The sequence below is a fragment of the Poeciliopsis prolifica genome, unplaced genomic scaffold (assembly GCF_027474105.1).
Source record: "Poeciliopsis prolifica strain line A6 unplaced genomic scaffold, Auburn_PproV2 SCAFFOLD163, whole genome shotgun sequence".
Lineage (NCBI taxonomy): Eukaryota > Metazoa > Chordata > Actinopteri > Cyprinodontiformes > Poeciliidae > Poeciliopsis > Poeciliopsis prolifica.
The window spans coordinates 186173-212874 of record NW_026562538.1 but is presented as its reverse complement, the minus strand read 5'-3'; the positions used below and the strand labels follow the sequence as shown (position 1 = coordinate 212874).

General features: G+C 47.0%; 1 protein-coding gene across 1 annotated transcript; it reads left to right on the top strand.

The window, feature by feature from the left end:
• The first annotated feature begins 1381 nt into the window (after positions 1-1381).
• LOC129356271 (phosphatidylinositol 4-phosphate 3-kinase C2 domain-containing subunit beta-like) lies at positions 1382-26702 on the top strand. The gene is given in 36 exon segments (XM_055025865.1): positions 1382-1730; positions 5449-5957; positions 5960-6022; positions 6025-6287; positions 7894-7994; positions 8495-8655; positions 8825-8945; positions 10209-10320; positions 10631-10710; positions 10786-10849; positions 10978-11124; positions 11186-11219; positions 11291-11486; positions 11699-11821; positions 12623-12790; positions 13009-13123; positions 13207-13349; positions 18305-18493; positions 18587-18680; positions 18815-18909; positions 19135-19315; positions 19509-19616; positions 20053-20145; positions 20221-20350; positions 20498-20634; positions 20719-20818; positions 20821-20887; positions 20962-21118; positions 21772-21881; positions 22540-22735; positions 23213-23337; positions 23413-23530; positions 24058-24133; positions 24218-24324; positions 24994-25122; positions 25266-26702. Coding segments are annotated over 35 exon segments (4782 nt in total). The 5' UTR covers positions 1382-1730; positions 5449-5470; the 3' UTR covers positions 25458-26702.

Below are 26702 nucleotides of genomic sequence, written 5' to 3'. Positions count from 1 at the left end.
GTTCCGGCTCAGAGGTTACAGGGTAGAACACGGATTAGAGCTGACCTTGATCAGATGAGGTTGGACCAGAACTACACCTTGGTTCTACTGGGTCAGTGGGCCGATTGTTCCCACTGCGGAACCAAAGAGAAGAGCTCCCCCTGCTGGTTTCAGTGGGACCACACCGGGTTTGTGTTCAGAACAAGCATCCAGAGACGGTTCTGATCCAAATCCAGACTGTGGGTGATTTAGAACCTAACATGTGTTCTGGTTCTCTGCTCACAGAGAAGCAGAAATCTGGACTATGCAGAATATTTGGTTCTGTTGAGACCAGATTCTTAATCAGAACCATGTAGAAACTGGATCTGCAGGGAAAAAAAGGCTGCAAAGGAACCACCTATGATTTGAATCATAACCAGTTCAGGAAGCAGCTTTTCCTGTTTTGAAGCACAGAACCGGGTCAAGGTGATCAGAACCAGGAAATGTTCTTCCTTCTGTCGTGCCTGGCAGGAACAGAACGGCTCTGTTCAGGCTGGTTCTGGAAGAACCGGTTCTATTCTGCTGCAGGTCCAGATACAACTTGAGGAACACCTTGGGGTTCTAAGAAACCAGAGTTCTGAGAAATCCCGTGTCATGTTCTGCTGGTTCTGGTCAGAGTTTCTAAAGAAAAAACAGCAGAAACTTCGGTTAGCATGAACTAAAACTGGAGTTCGGTCCAAAGCTCAGGTTCGGAAAAACAGAACTGAAACTGTTTCTGGATAATAAGAATATTTTTCCCAGAAGGTTCTGAATCATAAATAAGTTCAAGTGAGCCAGTTCTGACCCGGTTCAGATGGGAATGAAACCGCATTCAGCTCTGCGGTGATGAGATTTACTGACTTTCATCTGTTTTCTCCATAAACCGAAAATCTGAAGAATTAGGTCTGACCGGAAGAGCTTTTATTTTGACACAATTCATTCTGGAGCCGCAGCAGCTCAAACGGGGCATCCTGTCTGTTTCTTTGATTTTGATATTTTTAAAAGAAACTCTTTTACTATAAAAATTACCAATAAACAAACAATTGTTCATATTTGATTCATTTTTATTTTGATTATAGTTTTACTATATTTTACGTTCCATCTAGTTTTTATCAGTTTTTCATGACCTTAGTAAATATGTCGTTAGTTCCCAGGAACTAATATATTTAAATGAAATTTAGAGATAAAAATCCATCCATCCATCCATCCATCCATCCATCCATCCATCCATCCATCCATCCATCCATCCATCCATCCATCCATCCATCCATCCATCCATCCATCCATCCATCCATCCATCCATCCATCCATCCATCCATCCATCCACTTTATTCTGAAAGGTAAACCGGAACCTCCTTGATATTTATGAATCGATAACCCTGCAGCTGTATAGCAGGAGTGTGCCTGGCTTTTATTGTGAAAGGTAAGCCGGAAGCACAGTGTGTATTGGCAGCCCCTCTCGCTTGCAGCTGCCTCGCAGCCCTCGCCCCGCGGTCCGCACCTCTTTCTCCGTGTGTCAGAACCGGGCAGAACCCGCAGCGGGCCTTGCTGCCGACCCAGAGACAGGAGCCGGAGCCCAGGCAGCGGCCGGGTTGCTCTCCGGGCCGCATGAGAGGAGAACCGGGCGCAGCGGCGACTCCTGGCCGTTACTCCGCCTGGATTGATGTGATTCCCGGAGGAAAGTAAAGATGGCAGCCGCTGGCCCCTCCCGGACCCCGTAGTTTCACGAATAGGTAAGACTGTGCACCTGTCGATATAGCCTCCAGGTTCTGCGACCAACAAAGCCGGGTCCGGTCCATTCATCAGAACTCTGACCCACCGGGCCAGACAGACTGGAAGAGTTTAGGATTTCAGCCAAACTCCATTTACAAAAGTGACATTTAAAAAATGTTCCGGTATGTCTGAGACCAGACTGCGGTTCGGTCACCGTTACGTTCGGGGTTCCGATGGCTCGGTTCCTTTAATAGGTTCGGCTCCGAAATTATTAACATCCAATCCTCGTTCAGGGTGTGAAATGGGTTTTTCTTTCAGGCTCGTAGCTGCAGCCTCCTGCCCTCCTCCGAGGAAAAAACCGACAGAAAAATCTAAAATCAGAAACATTTGGATTAAGTTCCGGTCCAAACTGTGAGTGGGATTCATATGACGTCACATAAAATGGGGATTAGTGGATCTTCAGGTCCAAGCGTGCAGCAGGTGAACAGCCGGTTCTCCAGCTGAGTGAAACCGGTTTGAGGAACCGCTGTGGTTCAAGCTGCTAATGTCAGCAGATGAAGCTGCCCTGCGGGTCCGGCTGAACGTCTGTCTTGGTTCTGGAGACCAGAACTTCCAGGTTCTGCCAGGGTCCTGTTGCAGCTGCATGGTGATCTGCAGCTGTGCGATGACATCAAGACAGGAAGTCACAGCAGCTGGCTGAGCTTCCTCTCTAAGCCTGCAGATTCACTCAGTTCTTTCCTTCAGAACCAGAACCTTCAGAGCGGAGCCAGAAGATCCTCTGGGTCCGACTTCGGCCCAACATCTGAATGTTCTCTGAGACCAGATCATCTCAGCAGATCAAAAAGCAGCAGGATCTGCTGGAGGAAACGCCGGCTTGTCCTGCAGATCAGAGCAAATCCCGGAACCGATTCCTTCCCGGAACCGATTCCTTCCCAGAACCGATTCCTTCCCAGAACCGATTCCTTCCCAGAACCGATTCCTTCCCGGAACTGATTCCTTCCCAGAACCGATTCCTTCCCGGAACCGATTCCTTCCCAGAACCGATTCCTTCCCAGAACCGATTCCTTCCCGGAATCGATTCCTTCCCAGAACCGATTCCTTCCCAGAACCGATTCCTTCCCGGGAACCGATACATTGTCAAAACTGATTGAATCCTGTGAGGACTGGTCTTTGACTAGAGCATTCCAGGATTTTGTGTCTTTGCTTTTTCAGTCATTCTTTCGTAGATCTGCTGCAGCCCAGGTCATCAGCCTCCACCACTGTGCCTGACAGCTATTATGAGGTGTTTGTGTTGACCTTTAACCTTTAACGGCGCTCTGGTGTTCAGAGATGACTGACTTGGTCCTGCAGCTTCCACTCTGTCGATCATTGCTCGTCTCTGCCTGGTTCTGATGAAGTTTAGTTTCCAGTAACAGGAACTGGTTTCCAGTCTGAGTCTCAGGCTGATTGTGGATATCTGGCAGGGGTGGGGTTTGGCTGTGACTGTGGCCCCGCCCCCTCTGATTGGGTCACCCTGTGACCTCTGTCATGTGACTCTGGCCCCAGCTCTTTGTTCCGAACCGTCCTCCCCCCTCTGCTTCATTAAAAAGCCTTTTGTCTGATGGGGGGTTCACACAGACTGGTCGCTCTCTCTTCTTCTTCTACTGATCTGTCGTCTCTGTTGCTGAGATTAGCATGAATGGTGTTAGACGGTGGTAGAATCAGCTGATTAAGCCAGACAGCCCAACATAACCTCAATAATATTCATTTTATTCATTCTTAACCTGAAAAACAGAAGTAATGAAACCAAAAGCTGTTAAAAAAAACATCAGTTATATGAGACTCACACCAGCTTCTCATTCTGTTATTCTTTGAGTTCACTTCCTGGTTCTGATTCCCAGTATGTCGTCTCAAAGCTCCTCACTAAACAAACAGGTTTCATTCACTCCCAGACACTAAACAGCACAGTTCAGTTTGAACAGTTTTCCATCAAAGGAAGGATGAAAAACTGTATGACTGAGCATCAGCTCATTTACCGCAATCCTTCATTCTGAGCATGCACATCGCGACAGTAGAGAGGAAAAGTCTGCTTTAACAGGAACAAACCTCCAGCTGAACCAGAACCAGATTCAGGTCAAGTATGAAAAGTAAACAGGTGAATGTCTCCCCACTCCACTTTTATAACCTTCAGGAGCCAATAGCGTGCAGTGTGATGTCACGCATGCTAGATCCCGCCCACAGCTTCCAAGTGGAAGGTGAACATCTTTGGTTTTAGCTGTTAGCTTGTCAATATAACACTAAATCTTGAATGTATATGTGAGATATAAAAGAAAAATGGACACAGAACTCTGCTACTGTAACAAGATCAAGAAAATGTTTTAATTAAAAAAATAGCGAGGAAAAGGGAAGTAGGTTAGTTATGCTAGCTTGACTTTGACAGCCATAATCTGTAGATGTGATGCTATGGTGATTAGCTGATAGCAGCGGTAGCTAATCTACCACAGCAATCACAAGGTAAACATGGACCCTGAAAGCATAAAACTAACGGGCTGAATGTCCTGTTGCTTGTTTTTGGTGTTGCATTCTGATGCACTAGTGGAGTTGTTGTCAGTCGGTTGCTATAGCAATGAGTCTGTGTGTAGCACAGCTAACACAGAGAGTGAAAAAAAAGTGGCTTTGACTTGTTGTTTAACAATTTTTCGGTGTTATTTTTCTCTCTGCTATGGCGCTTCAAGTTAATAATCCCTTCGTCTCCTGGTTTCATTTTGTTAGTGGTTCTACGCGGCGCCGCTACAGACAGGAAGGAACAGAATCAACTGTTAGCCCTCCAGCATTGTGCACACGCATGAACAAAACAAGGTGTTTGGGTTGTCAAAGTGACAATTTGTCAGACTATGTGCAGATTAGTCAGACTACAGCATTAAACAGACTGTGATTGGTTCAGGTGACTCAGGTTTATTTACTCAACTGTTTTTTATTATTCAGCACCAGAACCTGCAGCTTACTGAAGGTAGACTCATCTAAGCCACCATGTAAAACATTTTTTCATAAAAATCACAGAAAAGATGAACATGTTTGTCAAACCATAGCCTACATATCTTGAACCATAGAAACCATTTATATTTTCTTGATCTTGTTTCCTTTACCAAATGGCCATGTTCCAAAATGGCCGCCTTGGTCGTAATGGAGATTATATGTTTGCACTAATATAAAGAGTTGATATTATTAGTGGTGGGGACAGCGGACCAACAAGAATCTGAGCTCTGCTAACCTGTTAAACACATAAGAAAAATGAGCGGATGCTAACGCTAACCATGAAGATGACTGTTTTTCCAGCGTGTAAATTGCTACATGTTATTACTTTAACAATGTATGATGACCAAAGTCAAAAACAGTTTGTCCAAATTGTGAAAATGAATAACATTTAAACAATACTTGACTAAAAAGGTTTAAAAACAAAATTCAAGTGGATGATGGGAAACATGAAAAACATCTGAATTGAGCAGCGAATAAGATTGTTTCCACACTGAAGAGATTTTTAGAGTAACACTGCTGATGAGGACAGCAGCTTTCAAAATGAAAATGAGTCAAAAGAATAAAAATTGCTACTCAGCAAATGTACTAAAACCTATTTCCATAATGACTGAATAAATATGGTATTTGTAGGTGTGAAATAGCTGATGTCCAATGTTTGAAAGATTGTTACGTTAATAAGCTGCGTTAATAACCCAGATTATCTTCTGACCGTCTCCTCGTCAGATCTGCTCCCACCGCAGCTGCCATGTCTGCGGCCCAGACCCAGAAGGAGGGCAGCGAGGCGGGCTGGGGCGCTCTGGAGGCTCTGGGTCTCAGCCAGAGGGAGCTGGTTCTGGCCGAGGCGCTGCAGATGGAGTACGATGCTCTCTCCAGACTCAAACAGGACAAGACCGGAACCGGGTCTGCCCTCCCAGAACCCGGCGCTCCCAGCCAGACGGGCCTAAAGACTCCAGATCCTTCCACACCGGGACAGAACCTCCCCGCCTCCTCAGAGGACCTGCTGCTGGACCTCTCTGGACCCGACTCCTCCCCCAACCAGCCGGGGGGGTCCCAGTTCCCGCTGCCCCTCCCACCCAGACCAGCGCCCCCTGCTGGGGGCTTCATGAAGGAGACACCCTATATCCTGGACAGTCCTGAGCTCAGGAAGTTCTCCGGTTCTGGTTCTGGCGACTCTGTTGGACCCGGCTTAGGGTTCCTCTCTAAAGGCTCGGCCCTACCTGACGACGTTCCCCCGCCGTGCCGCCCAGGCACCCCCTACCCCCTCCGTCTGGGTCAGAGCTGCCCCTGCTGCCCCCCGGCCCTCCAACCGGGACGTTAACGTGTTCCACCCTGGGGGCGACCAGCTGAAGGTGACCTCAGCGGAGCTGAACTATGACCTCATCAACGACTCGCTGGCCAGACTCAACGAGGGTCGTCCGGCGCCGCCAGCCCGCTGGGCCAACGGGGACCAATCAGGGAAGCCCGTGGCCCGGAGTAAGACCCTCCCCCCACAGGTGCCGCCCAGGACCTACACACCTGCGGCGAAGAGCAACAAGAACCAGCGCAGGGTTTCTGCTGACCCGGTAAGAACCTGGACAGTACAGGGCTGTGATTGGCTGCAGAATGAATCAGATTTCCTGTTTTAAGTGAACCGGACTTCCTGTCTATATTTGTGTCGAAGCTGCAGCTGCTTCAGGTCTAAACCAGGCCCAGAGTTCTGGTTCTGGTTCCATCATGTTTCTCAGAAAGAACTCAGCATTTCCTCCCAGTTCATGTTCACCTCCAGTTGAACACCAGTCAGACCAGTTTATCCAGCAGAACAACCCGGTTCTGTCAGTCAGAACTCAGTTCTGCCCCCTGTTGGAGAAAGGTCTCATCACACTTCAGGTGATGATCATCCTGCCTTCTGATTGGTTGAAACGAGGCGGAGCATCAGCAGGAAGTTACATCACTGAGCTGTTTATCGATCACAGCCGCCATTAGAAAATTGTTAGGGTTAACACCTGTTAAACATACATTAACAAAGACAGAAAAGACAAAAGAGTTAGATTCTTTTTACTCGCGAGGAGAACGGACAGAGATGTGCTTCAGTTACAATCTCCTACCGCTCTGAAGCACATTTTGTCTGCTCCTCTATTTTATTGTTTCTAGGATCCCTAATCACAAGGACGCTGTAGCTCTAAAGGGAGGGGGAACAACTCATCAAACACTACAGCGTCAAATGTTATTCACTAACTAACACACAATCATTCTGCACTAGATAATGTCCTTCCAGGCACAAAGATTAATAAAATATGTAGTGATCAATGATGGTTTTATTGGAGGCCAGCAACTCAACCGAAGCAGAGCTCTTCACCAAGAGGTAAACCTGCAGGAAGATTTTGTTTCTGCTCTCTGTCAGTGAGGCCTTCTGAGAAAGGAATCAGAGCAAATCAACAATACAAGAAACATTCTTAATTCTATAATGAGATTAACTTAAGGAAAGCATCAATTAAAGATACATTATAAAGATCATGAGAATAACAAATAATTGATTAATAATATCACAATTTCTCCAAAAAATGGTTTGAACATATTTGATCTCTGATTGTTTTTCTCACTTTTTTTCTAAAGGAAAAGTAAGAAATTTACCAATGATAAAAAGGTATTTATAAGTGGCTTTCACTTGCATAATCCCTGCTGTGAGATGGATGAGGGAGTATCAGGGCCACAATGCCAGAATTTTTGTTTACTTACAAGAATATAGTCATAAGAATAATGGTGCAATCTTACCAGAAAAAAAGCCTTAAAATGATGAGAAAAAGGTTATTTTCAATCTGATCTTTCCTTCTTAATTTGTGTGATTTTTTTTCCCCCTTCCAAATAAAGATAACTTCACAAGAGTTCTTCAGTTTAGTGTTTATTTTTGATGTTGGAGTTGTCATAAAACAATGATTTTATTCTGACAATAAAACACACCTGGTGTGATGGAGCAATGAAATCTGTGCTCTGATTGGCTGACAGGTATGTGCTCTGATTGGCTGACAGGTATTGTGTGCTCTGATTGGCTGACAGGTATTGTGTGCTCTGATTGGCTGACAGGTATTGTGTGCTCTGATTGGCTGACAGGTATTGTGTGCTCTGATTGGCTGACAGGTATTGTGTGCTCTGATTGGCTGACAGGTATTGTGTGCTCTGATTGGCTGACAGGTGCGCCTGGGCTCCAGGACCAACGGGTTTGGATACGAACTGTTCCAGGTGTCAGAGGAGAGAGACGAGGAAGTGGCAGCGTTCTGTCACATGCTGGATGTGTGAGTGACTCCTCCCCTTCCTGTGTAATTCTCCAGAAACAGTTCAGACCAGGGTGTCCAAAGTTAGCATGAACCATTTTAATTCAAATGAAATTATCAGATAACAATAGAATAGAATCATGGATCCAAAACTACAAAAGGTTTCTGCAGGTTTTCCGTGTTAAATGAAACGCATCCAGTTTAATTGTCAACTAGAAGAGAAATGAAACTTTTCTCAGCATTAAAACAGGATCTGGGTCAGTCTTCATTTGAAGCACTTCTTGTATTAAGCCAACTAAAAGCAGAGTTGGACCAGGGTGGACTTGGACTAGGCCTGAAACAATTAAACCGAGTAATTGATTATTGAACTAATCTTTAACTAATTTAGTAATTGATTAATTGTTAACTAGAGGATTTGAACTCAAAAGGTCTGTGTGTGTGTGTGTCCCTATGTGTGTGTGTGTGTGTCTCTCTCTGTCTGTGTGTGTGTGTGTGTGTGTGTGGTGTGTGTGTGTGTGCAGGCTGCGCTCAGCGTACCCCAGCAGCAACCGCTCTAGGAACGCCGGCTTCGTGTGGTCGCCGTCGGTCGGCCATGATGAGCTGCACCAGGCTTTGGGCGTGGCCGTCAAGGTGACGGTGGCTTGCGAGGCGTTCAGGGAACCTCTGACCTTCACCTGCGACGGTAATAAGCCCGGGTAGTACCGACTGGACGGGTTCTGGAGTGAAGGAGATGGTCCTGCAGGCCGAGCAGCTAAATGAGAGTTTCTATGGTTATGCTGGGTGTTTGTGTGATGATTTTCTTCGTGATCCGGTTCTGTCGGAGCCTAACCGGACCGGTCTGTGTGTCTCAGGCTCGTCCACGGTGGACCTGCTGATCTACCAGACGCTGTGCTACACCCAGGACCAACTGGACCAGCTGGACGTGGACGACTACCTGCTGAAGGTCTGCGGATACGAGGAGTTCCTCAGCAAGTAAGAACCGGATCGGTATCGCTGGTTCTGGAGGTCCAGCAGCTGGTTCTGGCGCTCAAAGGAGGTTCTGGTTCTGTGGTTTGTGGTAAAGCTACGTGGATCTTCTGTCAACCTATAAAGCTGGAACTGAAACCAACTCCAGAGAACCAGAACCACTCTGGGCTCAGACAATCAGAACCACGGCAGCAGATGGATAAAATGACTTCATCGGTTAAAGGTCACAAAACCAGCTGGTCCTTCGTGGAGATGGACCTGCATGTTCTGATCCGACTGCTCCCAGATGGGGTTCCTGTTCTGGATCTCTGGTTCCGGTCCCCTAAGAGCAGGAAGCAGCTGTAGAGGTCTTCTCTCTCTGTCTCTCTCTCTCTTACACACACACACACACACACACACACACACACACACACACACACACACACACACTCTGACACCTACACACACACACACACACAACACACACACACACACACACACTCTGACACCTACACACACACACACACACACACACACACACACACACACACACACACACACACACATACTCTGACACCTACACACACACACACAACTGTCTGCTGCTGAATGGGTGGAAGTGTGTGTGTGAGAGATAAGAGCAGCTGAACTTCCTGCTCTGAAACAGTAACTCAGGGAGAACCCGGAATCCAGGCCGGTTTTTCTGTGGATCCGGGTCGGTTTCTCTGTGGATCCGGGCCGGTTTTTCTGTGGATCCGGGTCGGTTTCTCTGTGGATCCGGGCCGGTTTTTCTGTGGATCCGGGCCGGTTTCTCTGTGGATCCGGGTCGGTTTCTCTGTGGATCCGGGTCGGTTTCTCTGTGGATCCGGGTCGGTTTCTCTGTGGATCCGGGCCGGTTTCTCTGTGGATCCGGGTCGGTTTCTCTGTGGATCCGGGTCGGTTTCTCTGTGGATCCGGGCCGGTTTTTCTGTGGATCCGGGTCGGTTTCTCTGTGGATCCGGGTCGGTTTCTCTGTGGATCCGGGCCGGTTTTTCTGTGGATCCGGGTCGGTTTCTCTGTGGATCCGGGCCGGTTTCTCTGTGGATCCGGGCCGGTTTCTCTGTGGATCCGGGCCTGAATCCGGGAAAGATTTTTTCTGAATCCGGGTAAATTTTTCTGTAAGTTTGGATTTTGAGGAGACCATGACAGCACAGATCACAGTAAACTGGAGGAAAAATCCAAACATTGCAAACTCTGAGTAAAGCTGACCCTTTCTCTGTACCTCTGTCCTTCCTTATGTCCGTCCTTCAGTTCTCAGACTCTGGCCGGTCTGGAGTTTGTCCAACAGTGTCTGAAGTTTGACTGGGACATTCGGCTGTTTCTCACCAAGAGATCTGCAGTCAACACCACGCTGGCTCGCACGGTACACACACCCACGTACACACACGCTTTGTTCTTAGAGAAATGAAACAATGAGCTGAGAGGCTGCAGCAACCCGCTGTGGTTCTGAACAAACGCCGGGTTCTGGGAAACAAACCGGGTCACACATCCTGCTTCTGTCATTTAAAAAGGACCCAGTTTCAGAGCACAACACCCTGCAGGTGAGCTGCAGGTGCTGAACGACCAACCGTGTAGCTCTGTCCTAACCAATCAGATCTCACATCCACTGAAACCAGGAAGTGAACCACTAACTGTTTAAGCCAATCAGAGACACAGACTTATTTTCCTTCCAGGAGGAAGATGATGACACGCCGTCCTCCATGAACCACTGCATCCTACTGCAGGAGCGTCCCATTAAACAAACGATCACCAGGTGAGGGGCGTGGCCTGGCCACAGAGCTCTGATTGGTCGATCTCCGTTAACGAGCGTGTCCATGTGTTTGATCAGGGAGGCTCTGACTCTGTTGCTGGACACCTTTCACAACGAGGCCGAGTCCTTTCTGCTGTCAGAGGTGACCTGCATACACACATATTTAAAGATAAAAAATAACCAAGAGTTACACGCACACACAAACCCCCCCCATCCCCCACCCCCCACACACACACACACACACCCTCTTATTTGTGTCGCTCTCTGAAGGTGGAGCTGCTCCTGCATGTGGAGCGCCTCGTCCAATCAGTGAAAGCGCTCTGTAGCTCACTGGCTGCCGTAGAAACGCCGGATGTGACGGCAGCCCTGAACCAGCTCCCAGCATGCCCTTGTCGCCTGCAGCCCAAGGTTCTGAAGGTGAGCGGTTCTGAGGTTCTGTGGCAGACACTCAGAAGTTTAACGTCTTCCTGTTTCCCAGGATGCATCAGTGCTGTTGCTGCGGGAGAACAGAGGTACGAACAGAACCAGTGATCCGGTTAGTTCCTGCAGCAGAACCTCCTTCAGCTCTCCTCTCTTCCTGTAGAGTCGGTGGTGGAGAAGCTGACGGCGGCCATCTTGGACCTAGTGGAGCTCTATTGCAGCACGTTTAACGCCAACTTCCACACGGCGGCGCAGAGCCGGAGCGGCACGGCGCCAGTCCAGGAGGCCGGGCTCGTCACCAACGTCCTGTCCTTCAGCGTGTATGCCGCCCATCGCGTTCCCATCACCTGGGCAACCAGGTACGATGGCTCGCTGGGTTGCATCAGGTTTCCTGTAGCTCGGTCGGTTCTGCAGCTGTTGGGTCGGTTCTGTTAAACCATAGAAAGATTAAATGTTCTCTGAGATGATTCTGAGCATAAAACATTTTTTGAAAATCTGCACATAGTACACCTGGCCTGTTCCTCATGCTCTCATCATGACATCACGTGTGTTCTGCTCTCTCATTGGTCAGCTACGAGGGTTTCTTCCTGTCCTGCTCTCTGACTCATGGAGGGGCGGAGCTCTGTGCGCCGCAGCACACCAGCAAACAGGCCGTCAGTAAATACCTGTTCCACCTGGTGGTATGGGACCAGAGGTACGCACCTGAGCCATGACATCACAGCCTCACCTGGTCCAGGTTCTGTTGACTGGTTTTAATCTGATTGGTTCACACAACCCAGTTAGTTGAATCATCACATGTCGGGGTTATTTGAGGTGTGACCCTGACAGCTCTGGCTCAGCCAGAGATTTTTAATTTCAACTAGATTTTCCTGGAGAAACAAAGGCCTGATTATTGAATTACGCAAACAAAGAACATCACAGAGCAGTAATTAATCTAAAGCTCTACAAAAATGTAAACATTTGATTCTCTGAAATGATGTTCTACCCAAAACTCTTCGCTAGCAAAACTAGCTTCATGTGGTTCAGATTTTGTCAAAGAAAATTGTATTAAGTCCAATTAAATTCAAAATATGTTATTAATCCTAAAAGGAAATTAAATGTTGTTGTAGCTCATCAAGATTCTTCAAAGAGCCATTGAAGGTGGCTTAATTACATCTATTAATCCAAAACAGTATTTTTAGCTGGAGATGAATCAGCGACAAATGATCAAGCGTTTGCCTAAGGAATCCTATTTTACGCAGTGAAGCGTTTATTTTCTAATTTCAAAAATTGACTTAAATTTTTTATTTGCATTTTGTGTGCACTTCTAAATTTTTTAAAGAGAAAAATTAGCAGAATGCGCTAATTAATCAATTGATTAATCAATTTCTAAAATAATCTAATACATATTTAGATATTCATAATGTCTGCCGTTATGCTGATAATACTCAGATATATCTATCCATTAATCCCTCAGTTTAACCTCTGACCTCTCCCTGACCCCCTCACCCCTCAGGGTGTGTTTCCCAGTGGAGATTACCCAGCTGCCCCGGGAGTCGCAGCTCACGATCACGCTGTACGCCAGCCCTCTGCCGCCCCCTGGAGGAGCCGAGGAGAAGGGCAAGCAGCGGCGCATCCCTGAGCCTCTGGGCTGGGTCACCATGCCGCTCTTCAACTTCAGACAGTGAGTCACATGACTCCCAGGAAGCTCTTCTGATTGGTCAGCTTGGCTCACATGTAATGTTTGCTCCCTGCTTGGTTCTGTTGGTCTCGTCATCATAGAAACGGCCATTTAGACCGAAGGGACATAGATTCACGGTTCAGCTTCCTGTCACGGGTCACTCAGTAAATCTACCTGCTGATGGCAGGTGGAGGTGTGTGCTGATGTGTGTGTGTGCGCAGTGTGCTGACATGCGGCAGGAAGTTGCTGGGTCTGTGGCCATCAACCCCAGGGAGGAGCGGAAACGCCCGAACCAGTTCTCCCAACTTCAGCCAGCCGGACAGCGTCATCCTGCAGGTGAGAACCACACCTGGACAGGTGAAGACCTTCCTCCTGATGATGTAGCCAGACGGCATGACACCTCACCTGTGTGTCCCCAGGTGGACTTCCCCACCTCGTCCTTTGAAGTGATCTTCAGCACGCCGCCCCCTGCTGACTTCTGTCCTCAATACGACTTCAGCAGGCTGGACACGATCAGCCAGATCCAACTGCAGGACGTCCTGCAGAAGAAGGCCTTCCATTGGTCAGACACACACTGATACACACTGATACACACTGATACACACTGATACACACTGATACACACTGATACACACTGATTACACACTGATACACACTGATACACACTGATACACACACACTGACACACACACACACTGACACACACACACTGACACACACACACTGACACACACTGATTACACACTGATACACACTGATACACACTGATTACACACTGATACACACTGATACACACTGATTACACACTGATACACACTGATACACACTGATACACACTGATACACACTGATACACACTGATTACACACACTGATACACACTGATTACACACTGATACACACTGATACACACTGATACACACTGATTACACACTGATACACACTGATACACACTGATACACATGATTACACACTGATACACACTGATACACACTGATTACACACTGATACACACTGATACACACTGATACACACTGATACACACTGATACACACTGATTACACACTGATACACACTGATACACACTGATTACACACTGATACACACTGATACACACTGATACACACTGATACACACTGATTACACACTGATACACACTGATTACACACTGATACACACTGATACACACTGATACACACTGATTACACACTGATACACACTGATACACACTGATACACACTGATTACACACTGATACACACTGATACACACTGATACACACTGATACACACTGATACACACTGATACACACTGATTACACACTGATACACACTGATACACACTGATACACACTGATACACACTGATTACACACTGATACACACTGATTACACACTGATACACACTGATACACACTGATACACACTGATACACACTGATTACACACTGATACACACTGATACACACTGATACACACTGATACACACTGATACACACTGATACACACTGATACACACTGATTACACACTGATACACACTGATACACACTGATTACACACTGATACACACTGATACACACTGATTACACACTGATACACACTGATACACACTGATTACACACTGATACACACTGATACACACTGATACACACTGATTACACACTGATACACACTGATACACACTGATTACACACTGATTACACACTGATACACACTGATACACACTGATTACACACTGATACACACTGATTACACACTGATACACACTGATACACACTGATTACACACTGATACACACTGATACACACTGATACACACTGATTCACACTGATACACACTGATACACACTGATTACACACTGATACACACTGATACACACTGATACACCTGATACACACTGATTACACACTGATACACACTGATACACACTGATTACACACTGATACACACTGATTACACACTGATACACCACTGATACACACTGATACACTGATACACACTGATACACACTGATACACACTGATACACACTGATTACACACTGATACACACTGATTCACACACTGTTACACACTGATACACACTGATACACACTGATTACACTGATACACACTGATTACAACTGATACACACTGATTACACACTGATACACCACTGATTACACACTGATACACACTGATACACACTGATTACACACTGATACACACTGATTACACACTGATTACCACTGATACACACTGATACACACTGATTACACACTGATTACACACTGATACACACTGATACACACTGATTACACACTGATACACACTGATACACACTGATTACACACTGATACACACTGACACACTGATTACACACTGATACACACTGATACACAATGATTACACACTGATTACACACTGATACACACTGATTACACACTGATTACACACTGATACACACTGATACACACTGATTACACACTGATTACACACTGATACACACTGATTACACACTGATTACACACTGATACACACTGATACACACTGATACACACTTTTACACACTGATACACACTGATACACACTGATACACCTGATACACCTGATACACATGATTACACACTGATACACCTGATACACACTGATTCACACTGACACCTGATACCACTGATTACACTGATACACACTGATACACACTGATTACACACTGATACACACTGATACACACTGATACACAATGATTACACACTGATACACACTGATACACACTGATTACACACTGATACACACTGATACACACTGACACACTGATACACCTGATACACACTGATACACTGTACACACTGATTACACACTGATACACACTGACACACTGATACACACTGATACACAATGATTACACACTGATACACACTGATACACACTGATTACCACTGATACACACTGATACACACTGATACACACTGATACACACTGATTACACACTGATACACACTGATACAACACTGATTACACACTGATACACACTGATACACACTGATACACACTGATTACACACTGATACACACTGATACACACTGATACACACTGATACACACTGATACACTGATACACACTGATACACACTGATACACACTGATACACACTGATACACACTGATACACACTGATTACACACTGATACACACTGATACACACTGATACACACTGATACACTGATACACACTGATACACACTGATTACACACTGATACACACTAATACACAATGATTACACACTGATACACACTGATACACACTGACACACACTGATACACACTGATACACTGATACACACTGATACACACTGATACACACTGATACACACTGATACACACTGATACACACTGATACACACTGATACACACTGATACACACTGATACACACTGATTACACATTGATACACACTGATACACACTGATTACACACTGATACACACTGATACACACTGATACACACTGATTACACACTGATACACACTGATTACACACTGATACACACTGATACACACTGACACACACTGATACACACTGATACACACTGATACACTGATACACACTGATACACACTGATACACACTGATACACACTGATACACACTGATTACACTGACACACTGATACACACTGATACACACTGATACACACTGATTACACACTGATACACACTGATACACACTGATACACACTGATACACTGACACACACTGATACACACTGATTACACACTGATACACACTGATACACACTGATTACACACTGATACACACTGATACACACTGACACACTGATACACACTGATAACATGATACAACACTGATACACACTACACATGACACACTGATACACACTGATTACACATGATACACACTGATACACACTGATACACACTGACACACTGATACACACTGATACACACTGATTACACACTGATACACACTGATACACACTGATACACACTGATACACACTGATACACACTGATACACACTGATACACTGATACACACTGATTACACACTGATACACACTGATTACACACTGATACACACTGATATACACTGACACACACTGATACACACTGATACACTGATACACACAGATACACACTGATACACACTGATACACACTGATTACACACTGATTACACACTGATACACACTGATTACACAGTGATACACACTGATACACACTGACACACACTGATACACACTGATTACACATTGATACACTGATACACACTGATACACACTGATACACACTGATTACACACTGATACACACTGATTACACAGTGATACACACTGATACACACTGATACACCTGATTACACTGACACACACTGATTACACACTGATACACACTGATACACACTGATTACACACTGATACACACTGATACACACTGACACACACTGATTACACACTGACACACACTGATTACACACTGATACACACTGATTAGACACTGATACACACTGATACACACTGACACACTGATACACACTGATTACACACTGATACACACTGATTACACACTGATACACACTGATTAGACACTGATACACACTGACACACACTGATACACTGATACACACTGATACACACTGATACACACTGACACACACTGATACACACTGACACACACTGATACACACTGATACACACTGACACACACTGATACACACTGACACACACTGATACACACTGACACACACTGATACACACTGATACACACTGACACACACTGATACACACTGACACACACTGACACACACACATTGATACACACACTGATACACACTGATACACACTGACACACACACATTGATACACACACTGATACACACTGATTACACACTGACACACACTGATACACACTGACACACACTGATTACACACTGACACACACACATTGATACACACACTGATACACACTGATTACACACTGACACACACTGATTACACACTGACACACACTGATTACACACTGACACACACACTGATACACACTGATACACACTGACACACACTGACACACACTGATACACACTGACACACACTGATACACACTGACACACACACACTGATACACACTGATACACACTGACACACACTGACACACACTGATACACACTGATACACACTGATACACACAGACACACACTGACACACACTGACACACACACATTGATACACACTGATACACACTGATGCACACTGACACACACTGATACACACTGATACACACAGACACACACTGACACACACTGACACACACACACTGACACACACTGATACACATTGATACACACTGACACACACTGACACACACTGATTACACACTGATACACACTGACACTGAGGCAGTGTGTGTCAGTGTGAGTTGTATTACAATCTCCTTCCTGTATGATAGACATGTTTGCATGTTATTCCCATGTTATTCCCGTGTTATTCCCGTGTTATTCCCATGTTATTCCCATGTTATTCCCGTGTTCCTGTCTGCAGGCTGACGGTGGACGACAAGCGGCTGCTGTGGGAGAAGAAGGCTTTCTGCCAGTCAGACAGCGCGGCGCTGCCTCTGGTTCTGGCCAGCGCCCCCTGCTGGCAGTGGGCGTGTCTGCCAGAAATCTACGCCCTGCTGCGACAGTGGGCGTGTCTGGGTTACCTGGACGCTCTGGGGCTGCTGCACGCATCGTACGCTCTCACCTGAACAGAGGAGACGCAGTCTGTTGCCCAGGTGAGCTCACCTGCTTCTAACAGTTTCCTGTGTTTTTTTCATTTCTCCAGGTTTCCGGATCAGGAGCTGAGGAGGACGGCGGTCCAGTGGATGGACTCCATATCGGACCCGGAGCTGCTGGACTTTCTACCTCAGCTGGTTCAGGTAGTGCCTCTCACCTGTCCTGTGTCCTAAAAACTGAGCATGCTCAATCTGGAGTTCTGTATTTGGGAAAAGGAATATGAAACCAGAACCTGTTAGCAGCCGGCTCCTCTCCGCCGGCTCTGTTTGTGTTTCAGGCTCTGAAGTACGAGTGCTACCTGGACAGCTCTCTGGTCCGGTTCCTCCTACGGAGAGCCATCGGGGACATTCGCATTGCTCACTACTTGTTCTGGTGAGCTGCAGCTTTTCTCAAACCTCCAACCAGTCCTGCTGGTCCTAGTTCTGGCTCAGTACCGAGCCCAGTAGCCCAGACTGGCTTCCTGCTTGTTGCCCTCTGGGTGCAGAAACATAGTCAGAGTGACACCTCCTCGCTTATAGACAGTCTCTGGTCAGAGCGATCGATCAACTGTTGATTGATCCTCCAGGCGCTGTGATTCTGTCTCTGTGTCCACGTCAGGCTGCTGAAGGACAACCTGCAGGACAGCCAGTTCAGCGCTCGCTATCAGCACCTGCTGGCCGCCCTGCTGTGCTGCGTGGGCCGTGCTCTCAGGGACGAGTTTGACCGACAGTGCTGGCTCGTCTCCATCCTCAGCAAGGTGGCCCAGAAGGTCAGAGACGCCGCGCCGTCCAGCCGACAGGTGAGAAGGGCTAGGAGTTTATTACGTCGTACAGAAAAGAGGATCCTGCTGTGAAATATAACTGATCAGTTTATTCTAACCGTAGCCAGGAAATGATTATTGTTTGGTCAGTGTTTAAGGTATCTGATTTGCTGCAGGAACAAACTGTCCAGCAGGGGGCAGCAGGTCCTGAACTGGTTCTGTTTCTGTTCAGAGTGTCCTGAGAGAGAGTCTGGATGAGATGAAGCAGTTCTTCTCCATAAACAGCTGCTGCAGGTTACCTCTGAACCCAGCGCTGCTCGTCTCAGGAATCAACATCCAGGTAACTGCAGACTGACACACACTTACAGACGTCCTCAAACTGTCCCAACGAAGCTGGAACCAGGATGTCGTCCGGAATGTCCCAGTTTCCTGAAGCATTAAAGCTGCTTTCCTCCTGGCGATCTCACAGCGCAGTGCAGTGAGAAACCAAAGCTGGGTTGGGTAAATCCAACCAATGCTAACATGTTAGCCTAGCGTTAGCAGCAGAAATGGCTCCTGGTCTTCAGCCAAAGACTAAAGAGAAATCACTAAACTCTGACGCCTCCATCTTGTTTCATCTGGTGAAACAGGAAGTTGCTCTCAGTGTCTCCAGAGGTTTTAGTGTCGTTTTCTGCAGTGGTTGTTGGTGCAGCGCCCCCACAGGCCAGGAGGGGAACAGGTTGTTGAAAGGGTTTGGTTGGTTTGATCTACGAATTTTTCTTTTCTCTCCGTTTCAGTCTTGTTCCTTCTTCAACTCCAACGCCGTTCCTCTGAAACTGTCCTTCCAGAACCTGGACCCCCGCGGAGACAACATCAATGTCATCTTCAAGGTATTGCCTACCTGCTTCCACAGGTAAGCCCACACCTGGGCGCCTGTGAGGACCGACGTCTCCCTCTGTGTGCAGTCAGGAGACGACCTGCGACAGGACATGCTGACCCTGCAGATGATCCGCATCATGAACAAGATCTGGATCCAGGAGGGGCTGGACATGAGGATGGTCATCTTCAAATGCTTCTCCACAGGCAGAGGACGAGGTGAGGCGCACACCATGTCAGCAGGTGGAGAACAGGTGAAGTGGCCAGCATAAAGTCAGAGAGGACAATTAGTCCAGGAGGACAGTTGGAACCCGTTTGAGTTTCGTGTCTCCAGGTGTGACAGACTGGTGTGTTACCTGTCTCCAGGTATGGTGGAGATGATTCCTCACTCGGACACCTTGAGGAAGATCCAGGTGGAACATGGAGTCACGGGATCCTTCAAGGACCGAACGCTGGCCGACTGGCTGCAGAAGCACAACCCGACTGACGAACAGTACGACAAGGTAACGCTTTCTGCTCACTTTAAGGCTTTTACTCTGAAGGTCCCCAGCTGGAACAGGAAATTGAACTAACACCCTCTCTGTCAGGCGGTGGAGAACTTCATCTACTCGTGCGCCGGCTGCTGCGTGGCGACCTACATCCTGGGAATCTGTGACCGCCACAACGACAACATCATGCTGAAGACGAGCGCCACATGTTCCACATCGACTTTGGGAAGTTCCTGGGACACGCCCAGATGTTCGGCAACATCAAGCGGTGAGAGGCTGGCGATGTCACCTTTCAGGAAAACACCCGATTACCGGCGCTCATCGTCATGGCTGCCTCTGCAGGGACCGCGCCCCCTTCGTCTTCACGTCCGACATGGCGTACGTCATCAACGGGGGAGACAAACCTTCCAGCCGCTTCCACGAGTTCGTTGACCTGTGCTGCGAGGCGTACAACCTGATCCGCAAACACACACACCTGTTCCTCAACCTGCTGGGCCTGGTGAGAACACACACGCCTCCAATCAGACACTAGCGACTGTCATGGCGTCCAAACGTTTTGGGACGGGGCCAAATGTCAGGTTGAAGCCACTTCAGGGGCCACTAGAGTTTTGTATTTTTCTTTGTGATTATAATTATAAACATCTACTTTTTATTTTTGTTTTTACTCAACACTCAATGTTTTGATGTAGTAAATGATCCCTGAGGTTTTGTAGATAAGAGATGCACAAATAATGGATGTTAAGCTGAAAGAAGTCTGATCATTGATCAAGATATGTATTTTTTTGTCTGTCTCACTCCTGCTTTATTTTGCTAAGTTTGTTAAGAAGCCGTTCCTGAGTCTGCTTTGCATCCTGGATGCTTCTTGGTGAAAACTTTGCCTTGCGCTTTGCATTTCCCTTTTCAAGATTTTAGTAGTTCCTGTTTTGAACAGCTTGGCATCAGTGAAAATTTCCCCCTTTCATTGTTTTTAGATGCTGATTGAACTGAAATTCAAATATAGGCTGTTCTTGAATTCTGATCAATTGTCCTGAGGGCCATAAATGGCCCCCGGGCCGCGGTTTGGTCACCGCTGCTGACCAAACCACATAGATTTGTGAGAGCTGGAGAAGTTTTCTGCTGATCCAGGAGCTTTAGCAGCGTTTCTGCTTGCAGATGCTCTCCTGTGGGATTCCTGAACTGTCAGACCTGGACGACCTGAAATACGTCTACGACACTCTGAGGCCTCACGAGTCGGAGGCTGATGCCACCACCTACTTCACCAGGTACGCCTCCACCTGACCACACCGCTGCAGCTAACAGGAAGGGGCAAGCAGACTCATACCATATTTGGAAATGGGACTATTTGACTCCAGAAATGAAGAGGGCGCTATTTTACATTGTCTCCTGTTATTATTATATTTTAAATCTGATATTTCTTAGTATGTTTTTAAAGAGTATAAATTCTCTAATAAAGCATCTTATTTTCTTCATCTTCTAAGGGTGCAGAGCTAATTAAAGGACATAAACAAAACCTTAAAGTCATCCAGTTCCTCTCAATGCCTCTCAATAAAAACATGAAGTTCATTTCTGGACAGTTTGCTCAACTTTACTGAAAACACTGACTATATGTTGAAAAAAAGCTCACAGAGACTCTAATTGCTTTAGTAGAGCTTGTTATTTTACTATAAGTAGCAGTTTGGTTACAATATCTGTTAACAGGCATCATATTGTGACTTTCTATGATTATTATGGAAATATAATATCAGAGGTTTTTTATTTTTTGGTCAGCTTTTTTGCGTTTGTTTTTCTCCTAGTGTAACTTGTGTTTTTGGCAGAGCGTAGTGTTAAAATGCATCAGCGCCTCCTACGGTCACAGCTGTGGCGTAACACCTGATTTGGATCTTTGTGACCTCTGACCCTCAGCTGTGTCTCCTCCTCCAGGCTGATTGAGTCCAGTCTGGGCAGCGTCGCCACTAAGCTGAACTTCTTCATCCATAACCTGGCCCAGATGAAGTTCGCCTCGTCGGAGGACCGACCCGCGCTGTCCTTCGCTCCCCGGATCCACACGGCGAGGAGCGACGGCGTCATCAAGAACCTCTACATCTGCAGACACATCCGCTCCGCCAACAAGGGCTACGTGAGTACCGAGCCGCTGGGTCAGGACGCTGCGGGTCCGACCGCCAGGCACCGACCGCCAGGCACCGACCGCCAGGCACCGACTCACTCTAAGCTAGTTTTATTTTGTTGTGACTTTGTGTTTAATTCAGTTAGTTTTGATTAGTTTTTAGATTGTGTTTGTTAGTATTCATTAGTTCGTACTGGTTAAATATTGTTTAGTTTTTATTTGTTATAGTTATGCCCGTCATGATAATAAACGTTACTGGATCATAAATTGTGATAACTTTTTATTTGTTGTTGTGAGAACATTTTCCAGTAATATGATAGTAATGGTATAATAATTAAAAAACACTTTATCAAAGGTCAATAAAATTTAATCTATTGAACATTTAACAGTGGAACTGGAAGACATTTTAAATATGTAAAATAAATAAAACAACAAATAAAATGAATCATGATGTCCGTCACCGCCGCCTGTCTCTCTCTGGGCCTCCAGGCGTTTGTGGTGAAGGTGGAGCGTGACGCTCAGCAGGAGGTGCAGCTGGTTCAGAGGACCTTCGAGGAGTTCCAGGAACTTCACAGCAAACTGCGGCTCGTCTTCCCCTCCTCCAAGCTGCCCAGGTACCCTCCGGGCCCCGCCCGCCCCGCTTACCCAGCTGGGTTAAAGGTTCTAACTGTCATCTTGGCCCCGCCCAGTTTCCCCAGCCGCTTTGTGATTGGCCGTTCCCGAAGCGAGGCGACGGCGGACCGGAGGAAGGATGAGCTGAACGGCTACGTGTGGCACCTGATCCACGCGGCGCCGGAGGTGGCTCAGGTGGGTCGGGGCTGCAGTCCAGGCTGCTGTAGTAATGCTTCACATAATTTAATATTTCAGCAAAATCTTTTATATTTGGATCATAACTAACACTGAAACAATAAATGGATCTAAAGATGTTAACCATGATGATGGTTAACAGACTGGTTTCTGCTTTTGCATTTTATTACTTCAAATTTGTATGAATATTGTAACCAAAGTCAAAAACATGTGACAGAAATTTCATCCAAGTCGTGAAAATGGGTTAGATTTTATAGCAACAGTTGATTTAAAAGGCTCAGAAAATGGCAGCCATCTTTAAAAATGGCTGTCATCCTGAAATTGGAGTGACGTTTATGCTCTTTCACACCTGAAGGATTTTACAGAAACTTGCTGCGGTGTGAAGAATGTGGCTCCATGTCAGAGTGGGTGTGAGCGTCCTATCAGGACGCAGCAGATGTTCTGTTTATCTGTGGAGGTTCTGCAGGGTTCTGATGGACCTGTCAGCCGGATCTCTGCTGTCACACATGATGTGTGTGTGTTTTCAGTGTGATCTGGTCTACACCTTCTTCCACCCTCTGTCCAGAGACGAACGAACCGCAGGAGGCAGCAGCAAACCTGCAGGTACGTCCCCTTGCAGCTCCAGGATTGGACGGACACCTGTGGTCACCATGGTAACAGAGACTTCCTGCTGTGTGTGCATTGCAGAGGTGTCATGGTCTCCAGCTGCAGGAACGGCGCTCGGAGAGGTCAAGCTGTCCATTTCCTACAAGAACGATAAGCTGTTCATCATGGTGATCCACATCAGAGGCCTGGTCAGTACCAAACCCAGGTTCTGATTTCAGGTTCTGTTGGGTTCTGATGAAGACTTTCAGTGTCGAGTCCAGCAAAGTTGGGCCCATAGGAATGATTTTAACTGATATTCTGTGGATTTTTCAAGACGGCCACCATGTTTGTCATGATAAAATTGTTAATTAATTAGTTAATTTTTGGACTAAGATCTCAATTCCATGAATGTGTTTGGTGTCAAATCTCAATAGGAATCATTTACGTTTTCTTGATCCTTTAGCTGATTAACATTTTCAATGTAAAATTGGCTGAACTTGTTGCCAGGTTGAGCAAAGAATGAGGTTGACTCACCACTAATTCACTAAACAACAGACCAACCTCACCAACGCTAAACTACTAAAACCTGTACAGTTAAATAAAATTAGCATGAAGTAGTACTGAACTGCTAAACACATAGAATTTTGTGCAAGTTAATGGTGTACAGATAAACGTAAGAAATAACTGCAACTTAACACTAAAGCACTAAACGTAAAATATTTGGTACAAGCTAACACCAACCAGCAAAAGATGACAGAATTTGCACTAGCTACTAATAAACATAGGAAAAAAATTGGTAGAGGTGTTCCTGGCCCCTGATTGGCTGCAGGCCTGAAACCTGGACTGAACCGGCCTTGTTCTGGTGCATCTCTGTGCAGCAGCCCCTCCAGGACGGCACCGACCCGGACCCATACGTGAAGCTCTACTTGCTGCCAGACCCCCAGAAGACGGGCAAGAGGAAGACCAAGGCAGCGCGGCGCACCTGTAACCCCACCTACAACGAGATGGTGAGGCTCACTTCCTGTCCCACCCAGAGGACCGTCAGGAACCAGTAGCATCAACCTGGCTGTGTGTGTGTGTGTGTGTGTGTGTGTGTGTGTGTGTGTGTGTGTGTGTGTGTGTGTGTGTGTGTGTGTGTGTGCGTCCCCAGCTGGTGTACGATCGGATCCCGCGGGGGGACCTGGACCAGAGGGTGATCCACCTGAGGGTTCTGAGCGACGGATCCTTCTGGGAGAACACGCTGCTGGGGGAGACCTTCATCTCCCTGACCAGGCTGGTCCCGGATCAGAACTGGGTCGACTGGCACCGCCTGGATCCGACCGGCTCAGACTCCGCCCACTGACAGACGGGAAGCAAAGGGATGTCCTTTCAAAATAAAAGCTGCTGTAGATTTGAGGACTGTGGCAGTTTTCTATCAAGAACATTTGAGATGATTTTTATGTCAGTTTGAAGCTGGACTACAATGATGGATCTGCTGCTGAGTGGTTCTGGTTCTGCTCAGAACCGTCGAATAATGAGCTGGACTTTTAACAGAGAACATGCAGGAACTGGGAGCATTTCTCTAGGGAACAAGCTGGTGAATGACTGAATTACTGGACCGTTTTATGGCCTTCTGGGACAGTTTCTCTGTTTTAGCGCTGTAGACCAGATGAATGTGGCAGCTGCAGGACTGGGTCCAGCAGGCGACAGAGTGTGATTGGGCGTTCCTCAGCTCTGAGCTCTGATTGGCTGAAGCTGCCAAACAAGCTCTGGATAAAAAAGCTCTGCTTGCAGCTGTGGGTTTCCCAGCTCCAAGCACACAGGGAGCACAGTGAGGCCCGGCGTGGGTCCTGCAGGCCCGGAGGCCCGGCGTCCTGCATGTTTTAGTCTCTCCCTGGTTTAAGGCACCTGGACCCAATGATGGCTCATTAGAGGCCTAAGAACTCTGAACTCTGACCTGCTGGAAAGGTTGTTAGTACCTGGGAGAGACTCAGGCAAGCAGGACGCCGGGGCTCCGGGACGCCGGGGCTCCGGGACGCCGGGCGGGCCTCTGGGCCTCCGGGACGCCGGGGCTCCGGGACGCCGGGCCTCCGGGATGCCGGGCCTCTGGGCCTCCGGGACGCCGGGCCTCCGGGACGCCGGGCCTGTGGGACGCCGGGCCTGTGGGACGCCGGGGCTCCGGGACGCCGAGCCTCCGGGATGCCGGGCCTCTGGGCCTCCGGGACGCCGGGCCTCCGGGGCTCTGGGACGCCGGGCCTCCGGGGCTCTGGGGCTCTGGGACGCCGGGCCTCTGGGACCCACTCTGGGTTCTCCTGAGGTGGGCGGTTGTTGGGCCTGTTACCATGACAACTGAAGCTGTCAGTGTAACCATGTGACCCTCCATATACATGAGACAAACCTTTAGAATGAATTGTGCCCTTGGTTTGATAAAGAAGAACCTGGTACAGGTGAGAGCAGTGAGTCTCGATCAGTAGAAGCCCCGCCCACCTGAGCAGCTTCCGGCCGCAGCTTCATCAAACCGAACCTTGAACATAAAAATGTGAGAAGTTTCTTTACCTGGATTTTTTTATTATTTGCACTAAGAACAATAAACTTGAAGTGAAAAATG